Below are 27664 nucleotides of genomic sequence, written 5' to 3' on the forward strand. Positions count from 1 at the left end.
ACCATCGTTATCCTGAACGCCGGGATCCTGACAGCGGGCATTTTAACTGTATCCCGTCATACCATAGTGTGCTATTAGTGTTATCAAATATTACAGGTTGTGTATCCCTTATCCAAAATTCTACATCACACATTTTTGGGTCCTGTACTGAGATAATGACATATATATTATATATATATTATATATCTATACATATATCTATACATATAATATATATATATATATAGCAACACAATTACCGGCACTCTCCATACCTCCCATATACGATGCCCAGGTGCCCTCCGTCACTTTCGTGTATATGAATCCAAATATACAATGGCGGCATTCAAACGGGACTTATACAGCAAATGAAAAAGGAAGAGACAAAGCTCTTATCCGTAGTTAACGTTTCAGTTTTTATAACTTTCGTCAGAACAGTATATACAGGACAATATACATACCTTTATACCCTTCACCAACACCCGTGCACTCCTTCCGTGGCTCGGCCGCAGCGGCGGGGGACAGATGACGTCATCACACTGCACCGCTTGTTCGAGCGCTCCTCCCCGTCATCGCTCCGGTAACCATGGAAACCAACTGTGACAACAGGACATGATATTCACTCTGCTAAATCCCGTGTAACCCCTGAGATACCGGATACCAAACTGCATGTAGTTAGCAATAGAATAAGTTATATTGCTCATATAGACCACACCTCCTGCAACTTTATAATATCATCCTTTAATCAATAAAGCAGTTCAAGCTGAACTGCTCGTTGAGCCCTCCTGGGGCTACAGTATTTAAACGGTGTATCCACCTGGCTTCCCGTTGCAATAACAACTTATTCCTATGACCCCCTCGGATATTTTTGGGTTGTTGGTCTATAATTTGGTATTTCAGGGTTGCCAACCCATGTCTAAACTTGGCAAAATGCCTGGCCACTGGTTGTGCCTGCTAATGCCCCTCAATGGCTGCACGGATAGCAGACCTATGCATGGCCATTCTTTCACGAAATTGAAGTCTGATTGAGACGAAACGCGTTGGGTTCCCTGTAGTGACCCCCCTTGCCTATCTTAAAAGCTAAGTCCGAATTCCTTACCTTTTACAAAGATTTTTATGCTTTTATCAGTACTTGTGAATTTTTTTGTATTTTATTCCACTTTTATACATTAAAAAGCTTGTTTGTTAATTTTATATATTTTTTGGCTCATAAATTTTAATCTCTAATGATTCTGTTTTAAACAACACCAGTCGCCGATACCCATATTCCCCCATTCTATATATATATATATATATATATATATATATATGTCATTATCTTAGTATGGGACCCAAAATTGTGTGATGTAGAATTTTGGATAAGGGATACTCAACCTGTATTACTTAAAGGCAAGAATGGAATCTGATTGGTGAATAGGAAACATCCGTGTAATGGTAATGATAGGTATAATGTACCAGGAGAGGAACACTTTAATATAAAACAAGAGCAAAAGTTCTGTCAGATTTAAATGATACAAATATTTCACAGTAGATAATGTCCTTAGATGTGTCTGATTCTTGGGTCATCAAAGACTGACGTATTGGCCCAATAACTAGCGAAAGTATTTTAGAGTCTACATTTTTTATTGTAAATGTCAAACTTTAGTAGATTAATGAAAAGCAGCATTGCAGAGCTACAAATAACGCCATGAAACTGACTCTCATATGCCAGTAATGTATGGGGCTTATGGTTGCATTAACACAGTTCACAATCAGTTATAAGATCAAAAATATAGATATCAAAGATGGATTTATTGGAACCTGATTTTTACAAGCAGGAAGTGATAGAGATGAATAAAACCCAAATATATATTAACAAATTAGGTTTCCCAATAACCCGTTGTATCTCGTTTGACTTCAGTAAATAAACATCTGTTTTTCGGCAGCAGTGTCTCAAGAATAGGAATGAAGAAACAAAGTGATTTCCTACCAGAAGGAAGCATTTAACAGGAGGGCTGGGCTTAGTGAGGAATAAAATAAAAAAAGTTATATTTAGAATCAGTAAGGATCAAAGCATGGCTTACATTCCTATTCCTGACATTATGCCGAGACTGTGTATTAGCATGAACATCATGGCATTAAGATACCATCTGCTGAAATATAACCCTCTCCAGGTTAAATAATTGGACCTCCCATGATTAATGTTCTTACATTCTTTGTACACGCCTCAAACTACCTGTCTTAAAGAGAACATACTAGTTCCTTCACTGTGGGTACAAGGAGTGCAGAAAATAATAATAATTATGCGGCTGGAACGTGGCTAATAGTTAAAAGTCTGACAGCTGCGTTTTTTACCAGCTGCACGCAGTACCATTCTTTTGCTGGGATAAGCAGGTAGGGGGCATTGCAGTAGCCTCATGGGGGAATCCAATTGCACGTGAAGGGCACAAGTTGCTGTTGCAGCGGCGTTGAAAAGCTGGCAATGGCACCGCATCTGGCAAACCTCACGGCCCGCTTTCCTCCTTAATTCGCACAATTTTGTACACAGCCATATGGGGCTACAAACAAAATTGTACGAGTTCAAGCTGCTGTAAAATGTGCCTGTAGCCTTGCTAACTTGTGGGCATGAGAACTTCATCCGCAGTTGGATTGCCCCCTAAGTGTGACTATACAAATGCATGTATGATTTTGGACAGATCTTCCGAGGGAATTAAGTGCTTGAGTCTGGCTATGTTCCTCCGATGAAATAATGATGATTTGATTGTGGCTGATACCTGATGCTTAAAGGGGGGTACTCACGGAGAGATCGCTGCTTAAAATCTAAGCAATCTGACTAGATTGCTTAGATTTTAAGCAGGATTGCTCCGTGTGTAGCCCCCACAGCGATAGCGATGCGCAGCCCCATGCATCGCTATTGCTGGTGCTAGATTGGCCTGCCTGCCCCCCCCCACCCCCCCCGTCTCCCCCCGCACGCTCAGCACACATCGCGCTGTGCTGAGCGGCGGGAGAGATGTGTGCTGAGCGGTTCGCTCAGCACACATCTCTCCCGCATCGGCCAGTGAGTACTGGCCTCAAGTGTCAAGCTACCATCCAGGACAATGCCAAGATTCCGCACATGTTCAGTGTTTTGTAGTTCTAAAGCCCCAAGCGTAAGTCCAATTGGTTATCTAAGTTGCAGTTTTGTCCTTTGATGGTGAGCTCCTATCAGCTAATATCCAAATGGCTTTCTGACCCAGTAAAAATTAAAAAGCTTGGTGGCTCCAAATCAGAAATATGTCAAAAGGATGCATTATATGAAAGCTAATCACCTATCACCTAATTTGTAGCTTCAGCTTTCACTTTCTGTAAATGAGTATGATCTAATAATTCTATTAGATCTAATTTCATGTCTAAATTAGCGATTCTAAAGTGTTTCTGGAGTAACTATTCAAATGCTGGTTTAATATTGTAGCATTTTTGGCCATTAAAAATGGCCTGATATCACGATTAATGACCAAAGGTCATAATCGTAGTATTCAATTAGTGGCCATTTTTAATGGCTATAATTGGACCCGCGATCGCACAAAAACACATGGGATCGGCTCCAGCGGCTGCTTATTGGGGAGGCCCCCGAAGCATTATCCCCTATAAGTGCCAGTATCAGGGGAAAAAAGATGCCAACATCGGGGCTAATAGGATAGCCCCTGGTGATCCCTAATTAGCAGGAGTAAAGTACAGCTGCTAGTAGGATAACCCCCTCTGTGTTCTACATTGAAACCAATTCACACCATTTATATAATGTACAGTTGCGCTTTATTATCTGACCAGAGTATTAATATATTTTTGTTTTCGTTTTCTTTTATTCTAATGATCCATTGGCAACTTGTGCTTTTGAGTGCACAAGAACATAACAAGAAAATGAGTTGGATTCTAGGAATGTTCATTCTCTCTAATTTTTTCTGCATTGCCAAATGTTTTAATACTGTTCTTATGATCTGAAAACAAATAATAATGTATATTTGCATGTTAAAGGATTTTTTTCTGTTTACTTTGTTAGGGATCAAGCATCACCGATACTTGCACTGAAATGCTGATGCATGGAGGCCTATTAAAAATCTCCTCTGGGAATGTTCAGGAGAGGATTTTCTTTCTCTTTGATAACCTTTTAGTCTACTGCAAAAGAAAACATCGGTAAGTGGTAGCAAATGAACTTTTCAAGTTGTTTGGGATGGACGGTTTTGCATATAAAAACAAAACAGAGCAATCATGGATTTCTATTCTGCAGAGCACCCAGTCTTTAACTTATAAATAGGCAAGTGGGGAATTTGTGTTTCCTCTACTAATAGAGATGTTCAAACAAGCCACATTCTAATTTTCAAAATGGTCTGACAAATAGGTAATACTATTCTAAAGGTCTCTGTAAAGGTATTACAATTCTAAAGGTATTACAATTTTAGACCGAGTTAGAAAAAAAGTTAAATTCAAGAACATTGAGACGATTACCTCTTTATTCATTTCAAATATTGTTTAAATGCTGTTTTTTAAAAAGAAAAAAAAATGTTTTTTTAACATCAGCAGTGAACATTTAATGTGAGCCGTGCCTCAAACCATGAATATGATCTGTGAATGGAAACTGCAAAGACAAACAAATCTGTATTTCTTTTTCATCCACTAGGGGTCACTGGAGTACTCTTGGGATATGGGCGGCGTAGCAGAACAAAGGCACTGAATATTTAAATTTAGAACTCTCCACCCCTCCATATCCCTAGAGTACCTCAGTGTACGAACCCAGTGTTTTTTCTGTGCTCAAAGCACTAACATCGGCTTGTGGGATTCCCACACTTGGATGGAAGATTTATTAATTTTTCATTTTGATTTTTTTTTTTAATTTTTAATTTTACACTTAGCACATCCCTTCCCAGTTTCTGGAAAAACATGGGTCCGGGATGGTGCCGCTGCAAGGCAGCGCATGGCGTGTCGGTCCTCACAAAGAGCACCCTCACAGCCACAGGCAGCCCACTGTCTCCTGCAACAGCTGGACGGAGCTTACAGAAAGAAGCCCCGTCACAGCCAGGAAGAAATGATCAAAGATACATAAAAAAGCCCCGTCACAGCCAGCAAGAAGTTATCAAAGACGAGCTGGACGGAGCTTACAGAAGAAGCCCCGTCACAGCCAGTAACAAGCTGGACGGAGCTTACAGAAAGAAGCCCCGTCGCAGCCAGGAACAAGATGACTTGAAAGCTGGACGGAGCTTACACAGAGAAGCCCCGTCGCAGCCTTGAATAGGAGGAAGGTAAGCTGGGGAACGGGGCGGTCAGCGCAGGCTGCCGCCCCGCTAGGTGGGTCACAGTGAATGCCGCTTCCACGCACCGCCCGCCACAGCGCCCAGCCGCTACGTCTGAGACTCGCTCCAGACGGCAGCGCTACGTCCGCCCGTCCCAGCCGCACCGTCCGGTCGACAACATCCACCCGCAGACGCTCACTAACAGCGTTAACAGGGTGACAACCGGGCCGCTGCTCCGTCCGACCGCCCAGCACCGCAGATGCCAGCCTCCCTGCAAGCCTCCCTGCAAGTCTTCCCGGCTGTTCCTGAGAAGGGGGGAAGGGGGGCGGTGGAATCGGGCGACTCACTGCTGAAAGGGTATGTAAAATACATATATAAACAGCAGTTATATATGCAGCCAGAGGTGACAGTAAATAATGCAGACATGTATTATAACCTGTCCTGTGATATCAGAATATTAATGGTTATCATGTATAATAGGCTATTGAGCCTATATATATTAATATCTGTGATGATCACTGTATAATAGGCTATTGAGCCTATATTAATGTATGTGATTATCACTGTATAATAGGCTATTGAGCCTATATATTAATATCTGTGATTATCAAATAGGCTATTGAGCCTATATTAATGCTGTATAATAGCCTATTGAGCATATATATATTAATGTCTGTAATTATCATAGGCTATTGAGCCTATATATATATCTATATATATATTTATTCATAGAGCATGTGTTGTGCCCATACTGTGATTATACTGTATAAGAGGCTATATTAACACTGAACAATTGTAACTTGTTCAGGTGATTATCACAGTCAGCATGGCAAAGGGGCCATTTTAACATGCTTCCTGTTGTTTTTCCAGTTTGTAATTCTGGAACATTCCTGCCCTACATCTCTAAGCCACCAGAGGCGCAGGGGTGTTAGTGGGAATTTGGTTCGGGTTTCACATGCCCATGTGAATTGCTTTTCACATAAAGAATACTCTGGTTTCTCTTCAGATCGAATAAAGCTTTCGCTTTTTACTACAGATTTCCGTTGAGAGAAACAACCATGAGTTTCATATAAATATGCTTTTCAGCAATAAAATATATATATGATAATAACTTCAATAAGTCGTGCAAGTGTCTGTCCGTTGACTATTGTGGTGTCTGTCTGCATAGCGAGTAAGGCTCTAGCGCAGACTAAAAATTGCATTGGCAATTCAAATTAAAAGAGCGGTAACGGAGTCTCGGAAGTTACTCCACCAGCACTAACGAAGGACAGTCTTTCCAAAGGGCCAATTTCCCTTTGGGTACCAGGGTGTTTATTTAACTGGTCTTATAATTTAATGCACGATTCTATGTCAAATCTCACACCGATAACTACGAGTGAGAAGGGTACATTAGTCCAGCACTCAGATAGTGCGGCCCAGTGAGTCAATGTCTACGTTTTTACAGAGACTGAGTAGACTCTAACCACTATTTAATCGTTTCCAAAATGACGCGATCCGCCATTGGTAAATGCGTCTGTGTCAAACATTATAAAGACCCAAGATACATTTGGGTCACTAGACTATGTATGGAAACAATAAACTGTTAAAAGAAGCTGCAGAGTATATCTGTAAAGCTTCTGCTAACGCCGGTTACTTCGATTCTCACTTTTCATCGTCGCTAGTTTAAGCGCGACAAGGCCAGAGCTTGTTTGGTCCTAAATTTGATATTCAGCCATTACCGCATCCAGTATCAAAACGGAAATACTTGTGCCGGCGTTTAATCCCTTTAGACTTCAGTTTTTTCAAGGCGGTGGTACAAAACAGTCACGCCTTGTAACGACAGCATGCTACAGTCAGCAAGCCAGTGGCTTGATGACCTCTTAGGCCATCTCCATTTTCCAATGTGGAAGCGCGTCTTTACACGTTACATTTGCGGGGTTTCCAGACATCAACTCATGGATGTCTCAGCTATTTACAGATTAAAGGATAAGACTGCCTCTGTCGAACGGTTTGGCAGGTTGCCATTTAGTCTCTGCTAGTTTTCAGCTGTCTTTATAACCAGGCAGTAGTACACCAACAGAGTCAGGGTTACTTATTCCCCTCTGTTTGGGGTAACAAAACCAGACAGCTCCGTCGCAGTCTCAATCAGCAAGTCACTTAATGCAGTTTGAAAATGGATTTTCTGCGGTTAGTATTTGCATATTGGAGCCACAAAATTGCATAATTTCACTTGATCTTCACAATGCGTATTTACCCATTCCGGTTTGGTCATCACAGGTTCTAGCGTTTGCAAAACGCCACAACCATTAACCATTTCAGGTCTACCATTTGGCTTCTTGTCAACGCCTCGGGTATTTACCAAAGTGATGTTGGTGATGATGGCTCATCTCAGAGACCTGCCAGTGACAATCGTTCCATACTTAGACGATCTGCTCATAAGAACTCTGTCTCAACAAAGTTCCTTTAACTTGCGCTACTAATGTATACTGCGGTGGCAGATCAAGTTCAAAAATAATCGCATCTAATTCCGTCTAAAAGACGTCAATTCCTAGGTAAGATTATAAATACGGTAAATCGAAGACATTTACCTACTACACCAGCAAGAACAAATGTACATCTAGTAATTAGTGCAAAACACGCACACTAGCGGTACATTGCTGTATTCGCCTGTTAAGAATAATGATGTGTTTCAAAGCGATTTAGTTCGCCGGCCTTCACTCGCGTTTCCCACAGAGGGGCGAGGGTGTATATAATCTGGACGAGAGTCTCAGAGGTTCAGGAGTTGTAGTTAAAAAAGATCAGCGACAGAGGTTCTGAAACGGATCACGACAGATTGCTGTCGATAAATGTCCTGGAACTCCGTGCATTTTACAATGCACTACATGCTTCGCTTTCAGTCTGACCAACAGTCAGACAACGCAACGGGAGTTGCATACACAACAACCAGGGAGAACCAAGAAGCCGCATGGCAATGCGGCAGGTAACTCGAATCCTCAATTGCCCAGAACACCATTATGTGATAATGTCAACGGGGTTCATTCCGTGAGTGGACATCTGTTAGACAGATGATCTCACCCGTCAGGATTTAGATCCTGAAAACTGGACATTAAATCCAGAGGTGTTTCATATGTGAGTCCACAGAAGGGGGTTACCCTCAGGTATACATGATGGCATCTCGCCACAATTACAAAAGCTCAGTATGTGTACAAAACAACAGATCACAAGGGCAGTGGCGGTGGAGTCTCTCACATTCGTGTGGTCATTCAGCATCGTGTATCTGGCTCCACCATTTTCCGCTGCTCTCTCCGTTGCCAAAACGGATCATAAGACAGTTCGTCACAGTCATACTAGTGATATCTCATGGGTTTCGGAGAGCTTGCTTCTCGAATCTCCAAGGAATACTTGCACACGATCTTGGCCCGCTCATAATACGTCCAGCCTGTTACAACAGGGAACGTTCTTTTACCCATAGTTACCTATGTACCTATTACCTATGTACCGCAGCTGCGGTTGACGGGGTGAGGGTTCAGACCGCCCTCTTAAGAAAAGAAATAGGGCATTACAGTATTATACCAACCATGTTACGAGCTAGTAAGCCGCTTAAGGCAGCTCATTATTACAAAATTTGGTGTGCTTACATAGGTGGTAAAGCTCGGAAGTTTCCGACATCATCCTTCAAGTTTCCCGTATTCTGTTAAACGGGGTGGGATGGAAAACTGCGTTTATCTGCACTGAGGGTGCAGGTATCTGTGTGGTCAACTTATTTTCAAAGACGTTTGACTCTATTGCGTCTGTACACACCTTTCTACAAGGTGTCATCAAAGTGCAGCCTCCATTTATCCCACCTACAGCGCCAGGTGACTTGAGGTTGGGTTCAGATTTCTTACAGTTTTCATATTTTGAACCCTTACAATAAATGGGGATTAAGTTTCTCACTTGGGAAAACATTTTTCTTCTAGCCTTAGCTTCGGCAAGGGTTTTGTTTTCATATTTGGGTGCCTTGTATTCCAAGCCACCGTATTTGAGTTTTCTCATGACAAAGCAGATCTTCGGACGAATTCCGCTTTCTTATTCTTCACATCAATAAACCAATAGTGGTTCCTGTGTTGACAGCACATTCTAGAATTCTGAATGTGGTACACGCATTACGCGTTTATATATGTTCCGAACGTCTACAGTACGTGATACGGATACGTTGTTTGTTCTCTATAATGCTGCCAACTGGGGTTAGCCAGTTTCTCAGCAGACATTATCCAGTGGGATAATAATGACTACAAGTCAGGCTTACTTTAAGGCTAAGTTACAATCGCCTACGTCAGTAATAGCTCATCCCACAGGTTCTGTGGGAATGTCAGACCCAGCGGGTCGTGGAGCGTCTACGACGCGGCTACATAGCCTTCAGTGCACCACGTTTGTGCACGTTTACACGTTATGAATGGTTGCGGCATCAGCATCTAGCTTTGGCTGCCTACTGTTACAAGTGTCAAACAGCTCTCCCGCCCACGAGGGAAGCTTTGGTACGTCCCAAGAGTACTCCAGTGACCCCTAGTGGATGAAAAAGAAAATAGGATTTTGGTACTTACCAGGTAAATCCTTTTCTTTGAATCCATAGGGGGCACTGGACGCCCACCCAGAGCAGTTTTACCTGGGTTGTTTTAAGCTCAGAGGAGCTTAGGGTAACACGTTTTACCTGGTTTGTATTAAGCTCAAAGGAGCTTATGGTAACACATTTTAACCGATTGGTTCAAACTATAAAGGTCTATCGGTTATGCTGTCAACTGTTTAGTTGACACTAACGTTATGGGTCAACTTTGTTGTTGTCCGTTATGTTATAGGAATTCTCCATTGTCAACCTCTCTATAGTAGTTCGCTCAGTAAAAACACTGGGTTCGTACACTGAGGTACTCTAGGGATATGGAGGGGTGGAGAGTTCTAAATTTAAATATTCAGTGCCTTTGTTCTGCTACGCCGCCCATATCCCAAGAGTACTCCAGTGCCCCCTATGGATTCAAAGAAAAGGATTTACCTGGTAAGTACCAAAATCCTATTTTCGGCTTACTGTCAATTGTGCATTAAACATCTATGTCAGTGGCAAACGCAGGATTTCTTGAGGGGGTTTTCCAAATGCAGTCCACAATTTCCCACTCTGTGGAACATTGGAGCAAGTGCAGGAGTCTGGGGGAGCGGTAGAAGAAACTAGTAACGACTCTGAACATTGGTCTTTTTATATACTGTATGGAATACAGTATTTATATTTAACCCTATAGATGCTCTCTAGCATAGGCTGTATCAAACATACTTAAATAATATAAATAAGTGGTCAGAAAAAGGTTAAACATACCATAATAAATAAATACACAAACATAATAGAACCAGTACTGCACTTTCTAAGAACACATTCTTCCACCTCATGATAAGGCTCCTGTCTCTTCTTCCTGATAACTACACTCTGGTTCAGTGCACTGATTGGGGACTCAGATCCACACACACAGCAAACTTGGTAGAAGAAGCTGCTACCACTGGGCATCTGGGCATGTGCAGCAGCTCTGCTGTCCCAAAAACTGCATGATGTGGCGGCAGTTCTAGTAATAGTATTATTTACCATCACCATTGTTGTCATCATTTGAGCCACTTGCCAAGAGGAGGGGGGTTTCCGTGCAACCAGAAACACCCCCCCTGCGTTTGCCTATGTATGTGACCATCAAACAGTTGAATTTCAATGAAATTTCAAATCAGTGGGATACAGTATTCCCAAGAATTCTACCCACCATTGCAGAATATTTGCAAAGCAGCACTCCAGAAGCACAAGCACTCCAGTATTCAACAAGCACACACCATCAACACACTACAACTGCACACCATATGCACACACCACCGGCACACTGCAACTGCACCGCTCACCAAACACCGTCAGCACTCTCCTCCAGCGCACCACAAGCACACTTCCCCACCACACAACAAGCACACTCCTGCAGCACTGATCACTAAACACCACAACAACACACCACAAGCACACCCCTCCAGTACACCACCACACTCCTCCAGCACTGACCACTAAACACCACCAGCACACTTCTCCAGCACACCACCAGCACACTTCTCCAGCACACCACAAGCACTCTCCTCTATCACACCACAAGCACACTCCTACAGCACCAATAACTAAACACCACCAGCACTCTCCTACAGCACACCACAAGCACATTCCTCTAGCACTAATCACTAAACACCACCAGCACACCACAAGCACACTGCTTCAGCACCAATCACTAAACACAGTTAGCACACCAAAAGCACACTCCTCCAGCACTGATCACTAAACACTACCAGCACACCACAAGCACACTCCTCCAACACCAATCACTAAACACCACAGCACACCAAAAGCACACTCCTCCAGTCCTGATCACGAAACACCGCCAGCACACCAAAAGCACACTCCTCCAGAACTCCACAAGCACACTCCTCCAGCACCGATCACTAAACACTACCAGCACACCACAAGCACACTCCTCCAGCACCAATCACTAAACACCACAGCACTCCACAAGCACACTCCTCCAGCACCGATCACTAATCACCACCAGCACACCACAAGCACACTCCTCCAGCACCAATCACTAAACACTACAGCACACCACAAGCACACTCCTCCAGCACCAATCACTAAACACTACAGCACACCAAAAGCACACTCCTCCAGCACTCCACAAGCACACTCCTCCAGCACCGATCACTAATCACCACCAGCACACCACAAGCACACTCCTCCAGCACCAATCACTAAACACTACAGCACACCAAAAGCACACTCCTCCAGCACTCCACAAGCACACTCCTCCAGCACCGATCACTAAACACCACCAGCACACCACAAGCACACTCCTCCAGAACAACACCAGCACTCTCTTCCAGCACTCCACAAGCACACTCCTCCAGAACAACACCAGCACTCTCTTCCATCACACCACACGTACACTCCTCCAGCACACGCCACCAGAATCCTCCCAAAAGTACACCTCAAGCACATACTGCCAGCAGCTTCGAACAGCATCCATCACTACACATCACCACTAGAATATTCCGCCAGCATACATCACTAGCACCCACCATTACCGCACATCATCTGTACACTCCACCATCAAACATACCACCACAATATTCCACCAGCATACACCACCAGCCCACTAAACCAGCATGCTCCACCGGCATACATCAACACTGCATGTCGCCAGCACACACTACCTGTCAGGATTCGTGATCGGGGATCAGATCACCACAAGGGCAGCTAGCTATTTAGCACCTTTTACACACTACCTGTACACTCAACCAGCACACACCATCACTGCACATCACCAGCACACACAACCGCGGATTACTGCCTCGGTGCTACTCTGCCAAGCTGCCTTCGTTTTTAGTCTTCCATGTATAATATGTCTAATATTTCGAATCTATTGTACAGTTGCAATGTTCAGTATGAACTCATACGTGTAATGTTTGTAATGTATGCTACATTCTTCCCCCTTCTTATGCTACGTATTCCCCCTTCATGTTGCTGCTTGGCAATGCATTGTGCCACAAAAAATTCTTAGTGTACATGAGTACACCTGGCCAATAAAAAACTGATACTAATTATGATTCACACCACCAGTACACGCTACCAACACAACTATCTATCTATCTATCTATCTATCTATCTATCTATCTATCTATCTATCTATCTATCTATCTATCTATCTATCTATCTATCTATCGTGTCTGTCTGTCTGTCTGTCTATCTATCTAGATGTGTGTGTGTGTGTGTGTGTGTGTGTGTGTGTTTGTTTTTTGCTCATTTAGTAGCTGCTACAGATCCAAATATAGTGCCTTGGAAACTGTGGCTTTGCGGAAGTCTTGTGGAAGTCATAGAGTTATGTAAATTGTTTGCATTTGTGCATTTTCCCCTCTACTTCTCTTTAGATAAATAATCTACATTCCTGTGTTTCCTTAGGGAAACAAGGGATATTGATAGGAAGGGAACTTGCTGACAGCAGCATTCATGCAATCTCACACATCATGTCCCCTTTCTGGCTGTATATACAATTTACACTGACAATTTGCTATACTGTGTGTATCAGCCAGGCATAGTGACTCAAAATATAGACATGTAGCTACAGTACAGGGACTTGGAGAGAATGTGAACATGGGCTCATCTGTCTCCAAACCTCTTCATTCATTTTTTGTTTCAACAGTTCCAAAGGGTCAAAGTAAGTTCAATGTATGGACTTCACAAGTTTGTTGTTTCAGTCCATTTCATATTTGTTGACTCTTGTTATCTCCCCATCACGACATAATGGTGTGAATCTTGTCATCAAGTCTCCCACACTGCCCACTTCTCTAGGAAAGTGGGTGATCCGATAATATTCCCTGGTTTCCTAGGAGTCAGGTTGAATTCTCTGATGTTTGGAAGTCTCCTAGACATTCTTGGAGAGTAAAGGAAAAGGTGGACTGCACTCGATAAGAGGGCTGAGAGCTGTTGTAGCAGAAGGTGTCCATATGAGTATAGGAAATATGGGGTGGAACCAACCCCATAGATATATATTCTTGGAGAGTAGCCAATGGTTCAGTTACTGGTGGGTTCCCTGCCACAGATTATTTATTCTTCCTTATTCTACTCTACAATTCTACTCTACTCTTACAATTTCAATTAAAACCTGTAATTAAACACAACCAAATATATACACAGAAATATGGCTAAATTATAACCTTAAATGTCAATTATATACATACACATAGGGAGGATCAATAAAATAGGAGATAGCATTTACAGTATTGCTATACAAAGCCTGATTGGTGTAGTTGGGAAATCATACATTGCTATAACTGTCTAACACTGTCCTCTCACTAGCAGACAATATAAAATGAGCTTGTACACTCACACAGATGGGCACACTTGCCTATATACAGTATATAGGCTCATGAGCAGTCATGACCAAGGGGCATATGTACTAAGCCTTGGGAAGTGATAAAATGGAGAGAGATCAGCTCCTAACTGCCATGTTACCATCTGTGTTTGAAAAATGACAGTTAGCAGCTGAATGGCTGGTAGTTTATCTCTCTCCACTTTATCACTTAGTACATCTGCCCCCAAATATCTTACCAAGCTTTGCCATGTTACAGTACATATGTTCATAACAATGTCATGAAAAGCTGGTTGTTTTGTCTGCCCGTATTTAGCATGTGAGCGTGACCTTTTTACCAGAGTGTTTAACATTCTTGATGTTACGTTAGGATGCTTCTTGTTATAGTAATTAAGTTCATTTCATATCATTTGAAGGCGTTTGAAGAATAGCAAAGCATCCACAGACGGGCAGCGTTATCTCTTCCGAGGACGCATTAACACAGAAGTGATGGAGGTAGAAAATGTTGACGATGGAACAGGTGTGTATTCAAATAATCCCAGCAGAGCATACAAAGCTGTTGTCATGTATGCTGATAACTCAGCTATTTACCGCTGTGCAACTGGCAAATGTCTACTCTTACCAACTCATGCAATCATAGACTCTTTATGTGTAAGTGGTTTTATATCTAAACAGCTCAGGATTGTTGCAGAATAGTATTGGATAATAAAATATTGTAACTTTTATTTTTGGAACCTTAGACATAGAAACATAGAATTTGACGGCAGATAAGAACCACTTGGCCCATCTAGTCTGCCACTTTTTTTTTTATCCTTTAGGCAATCTCAACCCTTTTTGAACCTTAATTCTTTGTAAGGATATTCATATGCCTATCCCAAGCATTTTTTTAAATTGCTCTACAGTCTTAGCCTCTACCACCTCTGATGGGAGGCTATTCCACTTATCCACTACCCTTTCTGTGAAGTAATTTTTCCTTAAATTTACCCTGAACCTCCCCCCCCTCCAGTCTCAGTGTATGTCCTCGAGTTCTATTACTTCTCTTCCTTTGAAGAATGTTTCCCTCCTGAACTTTGTTAAGACCCTTGATATATTTGAAAGTTTCTATCATGTCCGCCCTTTAGCTTCTCTCCTCCAAACTATACATGTTAAGATCTTTCAGCCTTTTCGGGTAAGTTTTGTGATTTAGGCCATGCACCATTTTAGTTGCCCTTCTTTGTACACTCTCTAATGTATTTATATCTTTCTGGAGATATGGTCTCCAGAACTGGACACAGTATTCCAGATGGGGACGCACCAATGACATATACAGTGGCATTATCACTTCTTTTTTCCTGCTACTGATTCCTCTCCCTATGCAACCAAGCATCTGACTTGCCTTCCTCATTGCTTTGTTGCATTGCTTTCCTGCCTTCAAGTCACTTGAAATAGTGACTCCTAAATCCCTTTCCTCCTCAGTAGTTTCCATTATAGTACCCTTGATGCTATATTTACTGTAGCCTTTGGGTTTTTGAGACCCAAGTGCATGATTTTGAATTTTTTAGCATTAAACTGTAGTTGCCACGTTCTTGACCATTTCTCAAGCCTACCTAGGTCATCAATCATTTGTTTTACACCTCCCGGTGTGTCTACCCTGTTGCATATCTTTGTATCATCTGCAGAAAGGCATGCCTTCCCTTCAATACCATCTGCAATGTCACCAACAAAGATATTAAAGAGAACTGGACCAAGTACAGATCCCTGGGGTTCTCCACTGGTAACATTTCCCTCCATAGATTTAACTCCATTCACTACAACTGTCTGTTTGCTATCCTGCAACCAGGTTCTTATCCATTTAACCGTTTTATAATCCACCCCCACGCTTTCAAGTTTATTTAGCAGTCTGTGATGTGGGACAGTGTCAAATGCCTTACTAAAGTCTAGATATGCTACATCTACAGCTCCCCCTTGATCTATTATTTTCGTCACAGAGTCAAAAAAGTCAATAAGATTTGTTTGGCATGATCTACCACCAGTAAATCCATGTTGTTTTGGATCCTGTAAGTTGTTTAAGATATTCCACAACTCTTTCTTTTAATAGTTTTTCCATTACTTTCCCTACTACTGATGTAAGGCTTACTGGTCTGTAGTTACTTGCTTCTTCCTTGCTTCCACTTTTGTGCAGTGGAACTACATTTGCACTTTTCCAGTCCTCTGGAATAGCACCTGTATTTAGTGACTGGTTAAATAATTCTGTTAAAGGTGTAACCAGCACATCTTTTAGCTCTTTGAGTATCCTTGGGTGTATCCCATCTGGTCCCATTGATTTATCCACTTTTAGTTTTGAAAGTTCTGTTAGGACCTTCTCCTCTGTAAATGTACTTTCATCTGCCTTATTTCTCTAACGTCCTAGTGGATGCTGGGGACTCCGTAAGGACCATGGGGAATAGACGGGCTCCGCAGGAGATAGGGCACTTTAAGAAAGCTTTGGATTCTGGGTGTGCACTGGCTCCTCCCTCTATGTCCCTCCTCTAGACCTCAGTTAGATCCTGTGCCCAGAGGATGAAGGGCGCACTGCAGGGAGCTCTCTTGAGTTCTTTGCTACAGAAAGCATTTTTGTTTTGGATTTTTACTTTTTTACAGGGAGCACTGCTGGCAACAGGCTCCCTGCATCGAGGGACTGAGGAGAGAGGGACAGACCTACTTAACTGATAGGATCTGCTGCCTCGGCTACTGAACACCATTAGCTTCAGAGGGGGTGAACACAGGTTCGTCCTGGGCGTCCACCCCCGGAGCCGCGCCGCCGTTCTCCTCACAGAGCAGAAGGGCAGAAGCAAGAAGACGTCTCAGGCGGCAGAAGCCTTCAGCTTCACAGAGGTAACGCACAGCACTGCAGCTGTGCGTCATTGCTCCACATCACCTCACACACTCCGGTCACTGTATGGGTGCAGGGCGCAGGGGGGGGCGCCCTGGGCAGCAATAGTAACACCTCTTGGATGGCAAATAGGTATATACATGTACAGCTGGGCACTGTACATGTATATAATTGAGCCCCCGCCATTTTTTCACGATTTTGAGTGGGATTGAAGCCCGCCGCCGAGGGGGCGGGGCTTCTCCCTCAGCACTCAGCAGCGCCATTTCTCTCTCCACAGAACGCTGAGAGGAAGCTCCCCGGACTCTCCCCTGCTTACACACGGTGAAGGGGGTTTAAAAAGAGAAGGGTGGGGCACATAATTGGCGGATACAATATAATACAGCGCTGCTGGGGAAAAACATTCTGTGTTGGTCTCCAGGTTGTTGCGCTGGGGTGTGTGCTGGCATACTCTCTCTCTGTCTCTCCAAAGGGCCTTTCAGGGGATACTGTCTTCAGAAAAAGTTTCCCTGGGTTTGTGCAGTGTGTCGGTACGGGTGTGTCGACATGTTTGATGAGGAAGGCTCGCTAAATGTGGAGGGGGAGTGCTTGAATGTCAGGTCGCCGTCGGCAACGCCAACACCGGACTGGGTGGATATGCTAAATGTCTTGAATGCAAATGTAAATCTTCTGCATAAAAGATTAGACAAGGCTGAAGCTAGGGATCAGTCAGGTAGCCAGCCCGTGCCTGTCCCTAGGGAGCCAGGACCTTCAGGGTCTCAAAAGTGTCCCATATCCCAGGTCGCTGACACAGATACCGACACAGATACTGACTCTAGTGTCGGCTATGAGGATGCAAAATTACAGCCGAAGGTGGCAAAAGGTATTAGGTACATGATTATTGCCATAGAGGAGGTTTTGCATATCACGGAAGAACCCCCTGTCCCTGACACGAGGGTTCACATGTATAAAGGGAAAAGGCCTGAGGTCACGTTTCCGTCCTCATTTGAGCTAAGCGAATTATGCGAAAAGGCTTGGGAATCTCCAGATCGGAGACTACAGGTTCCCAAAAGGATTCTCATGGCGTATCCCTTTCCACAGAAGGATCGGATACGATGGGAATCTGCGCCTAAAGTAGACAAGGCGCTGACACGCTTATCCAAGAAGGTGGCACTGCCTTCTCCGGATACAGCTTCCCTCAAGGATCCTGCTGATCGCAAGCAGGAAATCACCCTGAAGCACATTTACACACATTCAGGAACTATAGTTAGGCCGGCCATGGCGTCGGCCTGGGTTTGTAGTGCTGTCGTGGCATGGGCAGACTCCTTATCTACGGAGATTGACACCTTAGATAGGGATACCATCCAAATGACCATGGAGCATATCAGAGATGCTGCCTTGTATATGAGGGATGCTCAGAGAGACATTTGTTTACTAAGCTCTAGAATAAACGCTATGTCTATTTCTGCTAGGCGGCTCTTGTGGACCCGACAGTGGACGGGAGACGCCGACTCGAAGCGGCATATGGAGTCAGTGCCGTACAAGGGGGAGGAATTGTTTGGAGAAGGCCTCTCGGACCTAGTCTCTACTGCTACGGCCGGTAAATCGAATATTTTACCTTCCCTTTATGTTCCCCCGCAGCATTCTAAGAAGGTACCGCATTATCAAATGCAGTCCTTTCGTTCCAATAAAAACAAGAAGGCACGAGGATCGTCCTTCGTTGCCAGAGGTAAAGGTAAGGGAAAACGGCTGCACTCAGCTAGTTCCCAGGAGCAGAAGTCCTCCCCTGCTTCCGCAAAGTCCACAGCATGATGCGGGGGCTTTCCGGGGGGAGTCAGATCAAGTGGGGGCACGTCTTCGTCTTTTCAGCCACGTCTGGGTTCAATTACAGGTGGATCCCTGGGCAATATAGATTGTTTCCCAGGGATACAGACTGGAATTCGAAGACATGCCCCCTCGCCGGTTTTTCAAATCGGCTCTGCCAGCTTCCCCGTCAGAGAGGGAGCTAGTGTTAGCGGCAATTCACAAATTGTACATTCAACAGGTGATAATCAAGGTTCCACATCTCCAGCAAGGAGAGGGTTATTATTCATTCCTGTTTGTGGTACCGAAACCGGACGGTTCGGTCAGACCCATTCTAAATCTAAAATCCCTGAACCTGTACTTGAAGAGGTTTAAGTTCAAGATGGAATCGCTCAGAATGGTCATCGCCAGCCTGGAGGGAGGGGATTGGATGGTGTCCCTGGACATAAAGGATGCGTACCTTCATGTTCCGATTTCCCCCCCTCACCAGGCGTTTCTGAGATTTTGCAGTACAGGATTGTCACTACCAATTTCAGACGTTGCCGTTTGGTCTTTCCACGGCCCCGAGAATTTTCACCAAGGTAATGGCGGAAATGATGGTGCTCTTGCGCAAGCAGGGAGTCACAATTATCCCGTACTTGGATGATCTCCTTATAAAGGCGAGATCTCGGGAGAAGTTGCTGGACAGCGTGTCTCTGTCCGTGAAGACGTTGCAGAGGCACGGTTGGATTCTCAATTTACCGAAATCCCAGCTAGTGCCTGCAACGTGTCTGACCATTTTGGGCCTGATTCTAGACACAGACCAAAAAAGAGTTTTTCTTCTGGTGGAGAAGGCTCAGGAGCTCATAGCCCTGGTCAGGAACTTTTTAAAGCCAAAAAAGGTTTCTGTGCATCATTGCACAAAAGTTCTGGGGAAGATGGTGGCTTCATACGAGGCCATCCCCTTCGGCAGGTTCCATGCGAGGACCTTCCAATGGGACCTATTGGACAAATGGTCCGGGTCCCATCTACATTTGCAGAAACGGATCACCCTGTCTCCCAGGGCCAGGGTATCTCTCCTGTGGTGGCTGCACAGTGCTCACCTCCTAGAGGGTCGCAGGTTCGGCATTCAGGACTGGATCCTGGTGACCACAGACGCGAGCCTCCGAGGTTGGGGAGCTGTCGCACTGGGAAGAAATTTCCAAGGTCTCTGGTCAAGCCTAGAGACTTGTCTTCACATCAATGTCCTGGAGTTAAGGGCCATTTACAACGCCCTACGCCAGGCGGAGGAATGGCTTCAGAACAAACCTGTTCTGATTCAGTCGGACAATGTCACGGCAGTGGCTCATGTAAACCGCCAGGGCGGCACAAGGAGCAGAGTGGCCATGGCAGAGGCGTCCAGGATTCTGCGCTGGTCGGAAGGCCATGTAAGCGCGCTATCAGCAGTGTTCATCCCGGGGGTGGACAACTGGGAGGCGGACTTCCTCAGCAGGCACGACCTGCATCCGGGAGAGTGGGGACTTCATCAAGAAGTCTTCACACAGATCGTGGATCGGTGGGAACTGCCTCAAATAGACATGATGGCGTCCCGTCTCAACAAAAAGCTAAAGAGGTATTGCGCCAGGTCAAGAGACCCTCAGGCGGTAGTGGTAGACGCTCTGGTGACACCATGCGTGTTCAGATCGGTCTATGTGTTTCCTCCTCTTCCTCTCATACACAAGGTGTTGAGATTAATAAGACTAAGAAGGGTCAGAGCAATTCTCATTGTTCCAGATTGGCCAAGGAGGACTTGGTATCCGGATCTGCAAGAGTTGCTCACAGAAGATCCGTGGCCTCTTCCTCTAAGGCAGGACCTGCTGCAGCAGGGGCCCTGTCTGTTCCAAGACTTACCGCGGCTGCGTTTGACGGCATGGCGGTTGAACGTCGGATCCTAGCGGAAAAAGGGATTCCAGAGGAGGTCATTCCTACCCTGATCAAGGCTAGGAAGTATGTGACATCGAAACATTATCACCGTATATGGCGGAAATATGTTTCTTGGTGTGAGGCCAGAGCTGCTCCTACGGAGGAGTTCCATTTGGGCCATTTGCTTTACTTCCTTCAAACGGGAGTGAATTTGGGCCTAAAATTAGGGTCCATAAAGGTCCAAATTTCGGCCTTATCCATTTTCTTTCAAAGAGAATTGGCTTCCTGAAGTACAGACTTTTGTGAAGGGCGTGCTGCATATACAGCCTACTTTTGTGCCTCCGGTGGCGCCTTGGGATCTTAACGTGGTATTAAGTTTCCTCAAGTCACCTTGGTTTGAACCACTCACAACAGTGGAGTTGAAATACCTCACTTGGAAAGTGGTCATGTTGTTGGCCTTAGCTTCTGCAAGGCGTGTTTCGGAATTAGCGGCTTTATCATATAAAAGCCCATACCTGATTTTTCACGTGGATAGGGCAGAGTTGAGGACTCGGCCTCAATTTCTGCCCAAGGTGGTCTCATCTTTTCATATGAACCAACCTATTGTCGTGCCTGTGGCTACACGGGACTTGGAGGATTCTGATTCCCTGGATGTGGTCAGGGCTTTGAAGATTTATGTGACCAGAACAGCTAGGATCCGGAAGACGGAAGCTCTGTTTGTTCTGTATGCGGCCAACAAGGTTGGCGCTCCTGCTTCAAAGCAGACTATTGCTCGCTGGATCTGTAACACGATTCAGCAGGCACATTCTACGGCAGGATTGCCATTACCTAAATCGGTTAAGGCCCATTCCACTAGGAAGGTGGGCTCTTCTTAGGCGGCTGCCCGAGGGGTCTCGGCATTCCAGCTTTGCCGAGCGGCTAGTTGGTCAGGTTCCAACACTTTTGCGAAGTTCTATAAGTTTGATACCCTGGCTGAGGAGGACCTTGTGTTTGCTCAATCGGTGCTGCAGAGTCATCCGCACTCTCCTGCCCATTTGGGAGCTTTGGTATAATCCCCATGGTCCTTACGGAGTCCCCAGCATCCACTAGGACGTTAGATAAAATAAGATTTTACTTACCGGTAAATCTATTTCTCGTAGTCCGTAGTGGATGCTGGGCGCCCGTCCCAAGTGCGGACTTCTTCTGCAAGACTTGTATATAGTTATTGCTTCAATAAGGGTTATATTATAGTTGGTCGGTCTTGAACCGAGGCTATGTTAATTGTTCATACTGTTAACTGGGTAGTTTATCATAAGTTATACGGTGTGATTGGTGTGGCTGGTATGAATCTCGCCCTTAGATTACAAAAATCCTTTCCTCGTACTGTCCATCTCCTCTGGGCACAGTTTCTCTAACTGAGGTCTAGAGGAGGGACATAGAGGGAGGAGCCAGTGCACACCCAGAATCCAAAGCTTTCTTAAAGTGCCCTATCTCCTGCGGAGCCCGTCTATTCCCCATGGTCCTTACGGAGTCCCCAGCATCCACTACGGACTACGAGAAATAGATTTACCGGTAAGTAAAATCTTATTTTTTATGAATGTCCTTGCAACTTAACTGTGGCCCCATCCCTTCCTCTGTAGTAAATACTGAGCAAAAATAATTATTTAGGTGATCTGCTATTGCCTTGTGTCCCTCCATCAAATGCTCACTCTCTGCCTTAAGTCTTATTATTCCTCCATTTGATTTTCTCCTTTTGCTTATATACTTTAAAAAGAATTTGCCCCCTTGATCTACTGACTGGGCCATTTTCTCCTCAGCTTCTGCCTTTGCACGTTTGATCACTCTCTTAGCATCCTTCCGTCTGTCAAGATACACCTCTTTGTCGTTATTATTTTGAGTCTGTTTGTATTTCCTAAAAGTCATCTTTTTTGCTTTCACACTAGTTGTTACTTCTTTTGTGAACCACACTGGCTTTCTTTTCCTAGTGTTTTTCCTAACCCTTTTGATACAAAGGTCAGTTGCACTTAGTATTGCACTTTTCAGTTTTTCCCACCTCTCCTGCACTCCTTCCAAGTTCTCCAGTCCACCAATGAATCACTTAAACATCTCCCCATTTTTGCAAAGTCAGCATTTCTAAAATCCAACACCTTTATTTTTGTGTGACAGGAGTTGGATCCTGTCTTTATACTAAACCATACTGCTTGATGATCACTGGATCCCAGGTGCTCACCCACATATATGTCGGATATCCTATCACCATTTGTAAGAATTAAATCTAATATTGAGTCTTTGCGAGTGGGCTCCCTCACCAATTGCTTGAGAGATGCTCCCTGTAAGGAATGTAGAAATTTGCCACTTGTAGCTGAACTTGCAAAAGACCCCTCCCAATTTACATCAGGTAAATTAAAGTCTCCCATGATTATGACTTCTCCCTCTAAAGACATTTTAGTGATGTCCAATAATAGGTTCCTGTCCAAATCCTGCCCCTGGCTTGGTGGTCTATAGATCACCTCAATGTGAATAATGTCCTTCTCCCCGGTTTCTTTGGTGACCCAAAGGGCCTCAGTTTTGTATTAAAGTAGCATTTATGCTTTTTTTTCACATACATTGCTACCCCTCCTCCTATTCTTCCTATTCTATCCTTCCTAAATAAATTGTATCCTGGTATAGCTATGTCCCAGTCATGATTCTCATTGCACCATGGGGGTAATTCCAAGTTGATCGCAGTAGGAAATTTTTTAGCAGTTGGGCAAAACCATGTGCACTGCAGGGGAGGCAGATACAACATGTGCAGAAAGTTAGATTTGGGTGGGTTATTTTATTTCTGTGCAGGGTAAATACTGGCTGCTTTACTTTTACACTGCAAATTAGATTGCAGATTGAACACACCACACCCAAATCTAACTCTCTCTGCACATGTTAAATCTGCCCCCCCCCCCCCCTGCAGTGCACATGGTTTTGCCCAACTGCTAACAAAATTCCTGCTGCGATCAACTTGGAATTACCCCCCATGACTCTGTAATTGCGACAAAATCCAAGTTATCCCTTGTCATTATTGCAATTAGTTCTGGAATTTTGTCTCCCAAGCTCCTAGCATTTGCACTCATAGCTTTAAGAATTTTGTCTGTGCATTTGTTATTAGTAGCCATGTCCAGACTGTACAAAATAAATGACAAGTTTAAAGTTGAAATTACCTGTTTGGGGATGTTGCTCAGTGTTTAGTAAAAAGAAATTTAAAAAAAATACCAAATCACACTGTCCTTTACACCATGACCACACCTTACTAAATGTAAAGATATAGTACACCTGACCACAATGGTCAAATGATCAAAGGTGGTAAACACCAGAGAACATGAAATGATAAACTAGGTTTCACTGTAGACGGTCACTATCTAGTTATCTGTCCTACAATCAGACAACCATCACTTACAGTATCATTCAGTCATAGACACAACATCAAGCAGTAGAAAGCAAATGTCCACAGCCGTTTTTATACAATCTCTGATGCTAAACCTCTTTTCAGTGTTTATGTTTTGTTTTTTTGTTGTTCATTTGAGTTCTTAGTAGTATTATCATTTCTTCTTTGTTTTACTATTGTGAGAACATTACAATAATACATGTACAGTATAATACAACTACAGCCGGGTCAGCCTCCATCATCCATTTGATTCTGAGAGAGCCTAACAGCTGCTTCTGTGTATCAGCTCGCCCGTGCCGGATATGCACAGTTCTCCTAGTTCTCACCTGTACACATCCATCTCCTAGTTTAGCACTTACCTGACTTGTTGTGGGAGCACTCTTTTAAGCGTATATATATGCATAAAGTTTTTTTTTTTAAATAATTCTTAAACATTTTAAATGTAAGAAATCACTGATCCTATAACACTGTACACTTCAAACAGTAATTTAGTATTCTTTTCAGATTATGCTAAAACATAATGGAACAATATGTTTTGCAAACAAGACTTAATTGCTTTACAATTTTGCACTTTATGCAAATGCTAGTAGAATAATAAATTTATTTGTTTATTGTTTTAATAATTTGTATTCAGTATCACTTCATTTGTATTGCTCTGAGAATTAAATCTGCAGAATTGGTGCTTTTCAATGAGCAAATAGAGCATGCATGTTAAATTCAAAATCCCAACTGGGCCGAATAATCAAGGTCTAAGTCTGGTGTGGGCCGCAAGAAAAAGAAAGAAATTTATAAGCCATTTTCAAAGTTTTTTTTTTAGAAAAACCAACAATAAAGTATAATCAAAGAGATGTCAAGTATCGTGAAGAAAACATTTACTTTAATGCAGTGGTGCAAGTAGAAAAAAATTCTTAGTGGTACTGTATGAGCGCGCCGAAGGCACGCGTGGCAAAAAAATGGGTGTGAGAAACAGATATGGGGGCCAGATACAAATATACCCTCAGTAGTGTAGTGCCAGGTACACAGATGCCCCCAATAGTGTCAGATACACATATTCCACCAGTAGTGCAGTGCCAGATACACATATGCCCCCAATAGTTCCAGATACACATATGCCCCCAATAGTTCCAGATACACATATGCCCCTAAAAGTGCCAGATACACATATGCCCCCACAGTGCCAGATATACATATGCCCCCACAGTGACAGATATACATATGCCCCCACAGTGCCAGATACACAAATGCCCCCACAGTGCCAGATACACATATGCCCACACTTTACCAGATATACATATGTCCCCACAGTGCCAGATACACATATGACCACACTGTGCCAGATATTCATATGCCCCCACAGTGCCAGATACACATATGCCCCCACAGTGCCAGATATACATATTCCCACACTGTACCAGATATACATTTGTCCCCACAGTGCCAGATACACATATGACCACACTGTATCAGATATACATATGCTCCCACAGTGCCAGATATGTATATCTGGTACAGGGTGGGAATATGTATATCTGGCACTGTGGGGGCATATGTGTATCTGGCACTGTGGGGACATATGTATATCTGGTACAGTGTGGGAATATGTATATGTCCCCACAGTGCTAGATACACATATGACTACACTGTGTCAGATATACATATGCCCGCACAGTGCCAGATGCACATATGCCCACACTGTGCCAGATATACATATGCCCCCACAGTGCCACATATACATATGCCCCCACAGTGCCAGATATACATATGCCCCCACAGTGCCACATATACATATGCCCCCACAGTGCCAGATATACATATGCCCCCACAGTGCCAGATAACATATGCCCCCACAGTTCCAGATAACATATGTCCCCACAGTGCCAGATAACATATGCCGCCACAGTGCCATATACACATATGCTCCCACAGTGCCAGATATACATATGCCCCCACAGTGCCAGATAACATGTGCTCACCGCCGCTGCTGCGTGGCTGTGTGTGAGGGCAGGAGAGCACAGCGCGTGCCTCTCCTGCTCCTCAGTCTGGTCTTCGACAGTGGTGTGGGTATCTTAAATCAGGCGCCGGTTCGTGAGCCAATCAGAGCTCGTGGATCGGCAGCTCCTGATTGGCTGGGGGTCCGCAAGCTCTGATTGTCTCATGAACTGGCGCCTGATTTAAGATACCCACGCTGCCGCCAGAGACCGGAATGAGGAGGCTGCCGGTTTGCAAGCTCTGATTGGCTCAGGGGCCGCGCATCGCTATCGCTGTGGGGCATACACACGGAGAGATCCGTGCTTAACTTCTAAGCAATCTAGTCAGATTGCTTAGAATTTAAGCACGGATCTCTCCGTGTGTACCCCCTTTAAGCAAACATTCTGGGTAACTTATGATGTCATCATTGAATCAACGGACAGTATACAGTATGAATTACAATATGTATAGCTATGCAGTATAAACATTTCTCTGACGTCCTAGTGGATGCTGGGGACTCCGTAAGGACCATGGGGAATAGACGGCTCCGCAGGAGACTGGGCACATCTAAAGAAAGCTTTAGGACTATCTGGTGTGCACTGGCTCCTCCCCCTATGACTCTCCTCCAAGCCTCAGTTAGATTTCAGTGCCCGGCTGAGCTGGATGCACACTAGGGGCTCTCCTGAGCTCCTAGGAAGAAAGTATATGTTAGGTTTTTTATTTTCAGTGAGACCTGCTGGCAACAGGCTCACTGCACCGTGGGACTAAGGGGAGAAGAAGCGAACCTACCTAAGTGGTGGTAGCTTGGGCTTCTTAGGCTATTGGACACCATTAGCTCCAGAGGGATCGAACACAGGACCCGACCTCGTCGTCCGTACCCGGAGCCGCGCCGCCGTCCCCCTTACAGAGCCAGAAGCAAGAAGGTGGTCCGGAAAATCGTCGGCTGAAGACTTCTGTCTTCTCCAAGGTAGCGCACAGCACTGCAGCTGTGCGCCATTGCTCCTCATGCACACCACACACTGCGGTCACTGATGGGTGCAGGGCGCTGGGGGGGGGGCGCCCTGAGCAGCAATATTAACACCTTGGCTGGCGAACTGACACCATATATAGCCCCAGGGGCTATATAGGTGTTTATTAACCCCTGCCAGAACTTTTACAATAGCGAAAGAAAGCCCGCCGAAAAAGGGGCGGAGCCATCTCCCTCAGCACACTGGCGCCATTTTCCCTCACAGCTCTGCTGGAGGGATCGCTCCCTGGCTCTCCCCTGCAGTCCTGCACTACAGAAAAGGGTTAAAAAGAGAGGGGGGGCACAAATTAGGCGCAGTATATATATATTATGCAGCTATAAGGGAAAACACTCTCTATAGGTGATATCCCTGTGATATATAGCGCTCTGGTGTGTGCTGGCATACTCTCCCTCTGTCTCCCCAAAGGGCTTTGTGGGGTCCTGTCCTCTGTCAGAGCATTCCCTGTGTGTGTGCTGTGTGTCGGTACTGCTGTGTCGACATGTATGATGAGGATAATGATGTGGAGGCGGAGCAAATGCCTGTGAATGGGATGTCACCCCCTGCGGGGTCGACACCGGTGTGGATGGACTTATAGAAGGAATTACGTGACAGTGTCAACTCCTTACATAAAAGGTTTGACGACATAGGACAGCCGGCTGCTCAGCTTGTGCCTGTCCAAG

The 27664-nt window shown here is 44.5% G+C and overlaps 1 protein-coding gene and 1 non-coding gene across 4 annotated transcripts in view; both read left to right on the forward strand.

Annotated features, from left to right (window-relative positions):
• The window catches only part of PREX2 (phosphatidylinositol-3,4,5-trisphosphate dependent Rac exchange factor 2), an 867640-nt gene that overhangs the window by 160383 nt on the left and 679593 nt on the right, over positions 1-27664 (forward strand). For all 3 annotated transcript variants that reach the window (XM_063923872.1, XM_063923873.1, XM_063923874.1), the window contains 2 exons: positions 3995-4128; positions 14518-14621. In XM_063923872.1, coding sequence (XP_063779942.1) covers positions 3995-4128; positions 14518-14621 — 238 coding nt within the window. The remainder of the gene's footprint in view (positions 1-3994; positions 4129-14517; positions 14622-27664) is intronic.
• On the forward strand, positions 6209-6329 carry LOC134931308 (U5 spliceosomal RNA). The gene has a single exon (XR_010179088.1). It is a non-coding gene; the product is annotated as a U5 spliceosomal RNA (small nuclear RNA).

The sequence above is a fragment of the Pseudophryne corroboree genome, chromosome 5 (assembly GCF_028390025.1).
Source record: "Pseudophryne corroboree isolate aPseCor3 chromosome 5, aPseCor3.hap2, whole genome shotgun sequence".
Lineage (NCBI taxonomy): Eukaryota > Metazoa > Chordata > Amphibia > Anura > Myobatrachidae > Pseudophryne > Pseudophryne corroboree.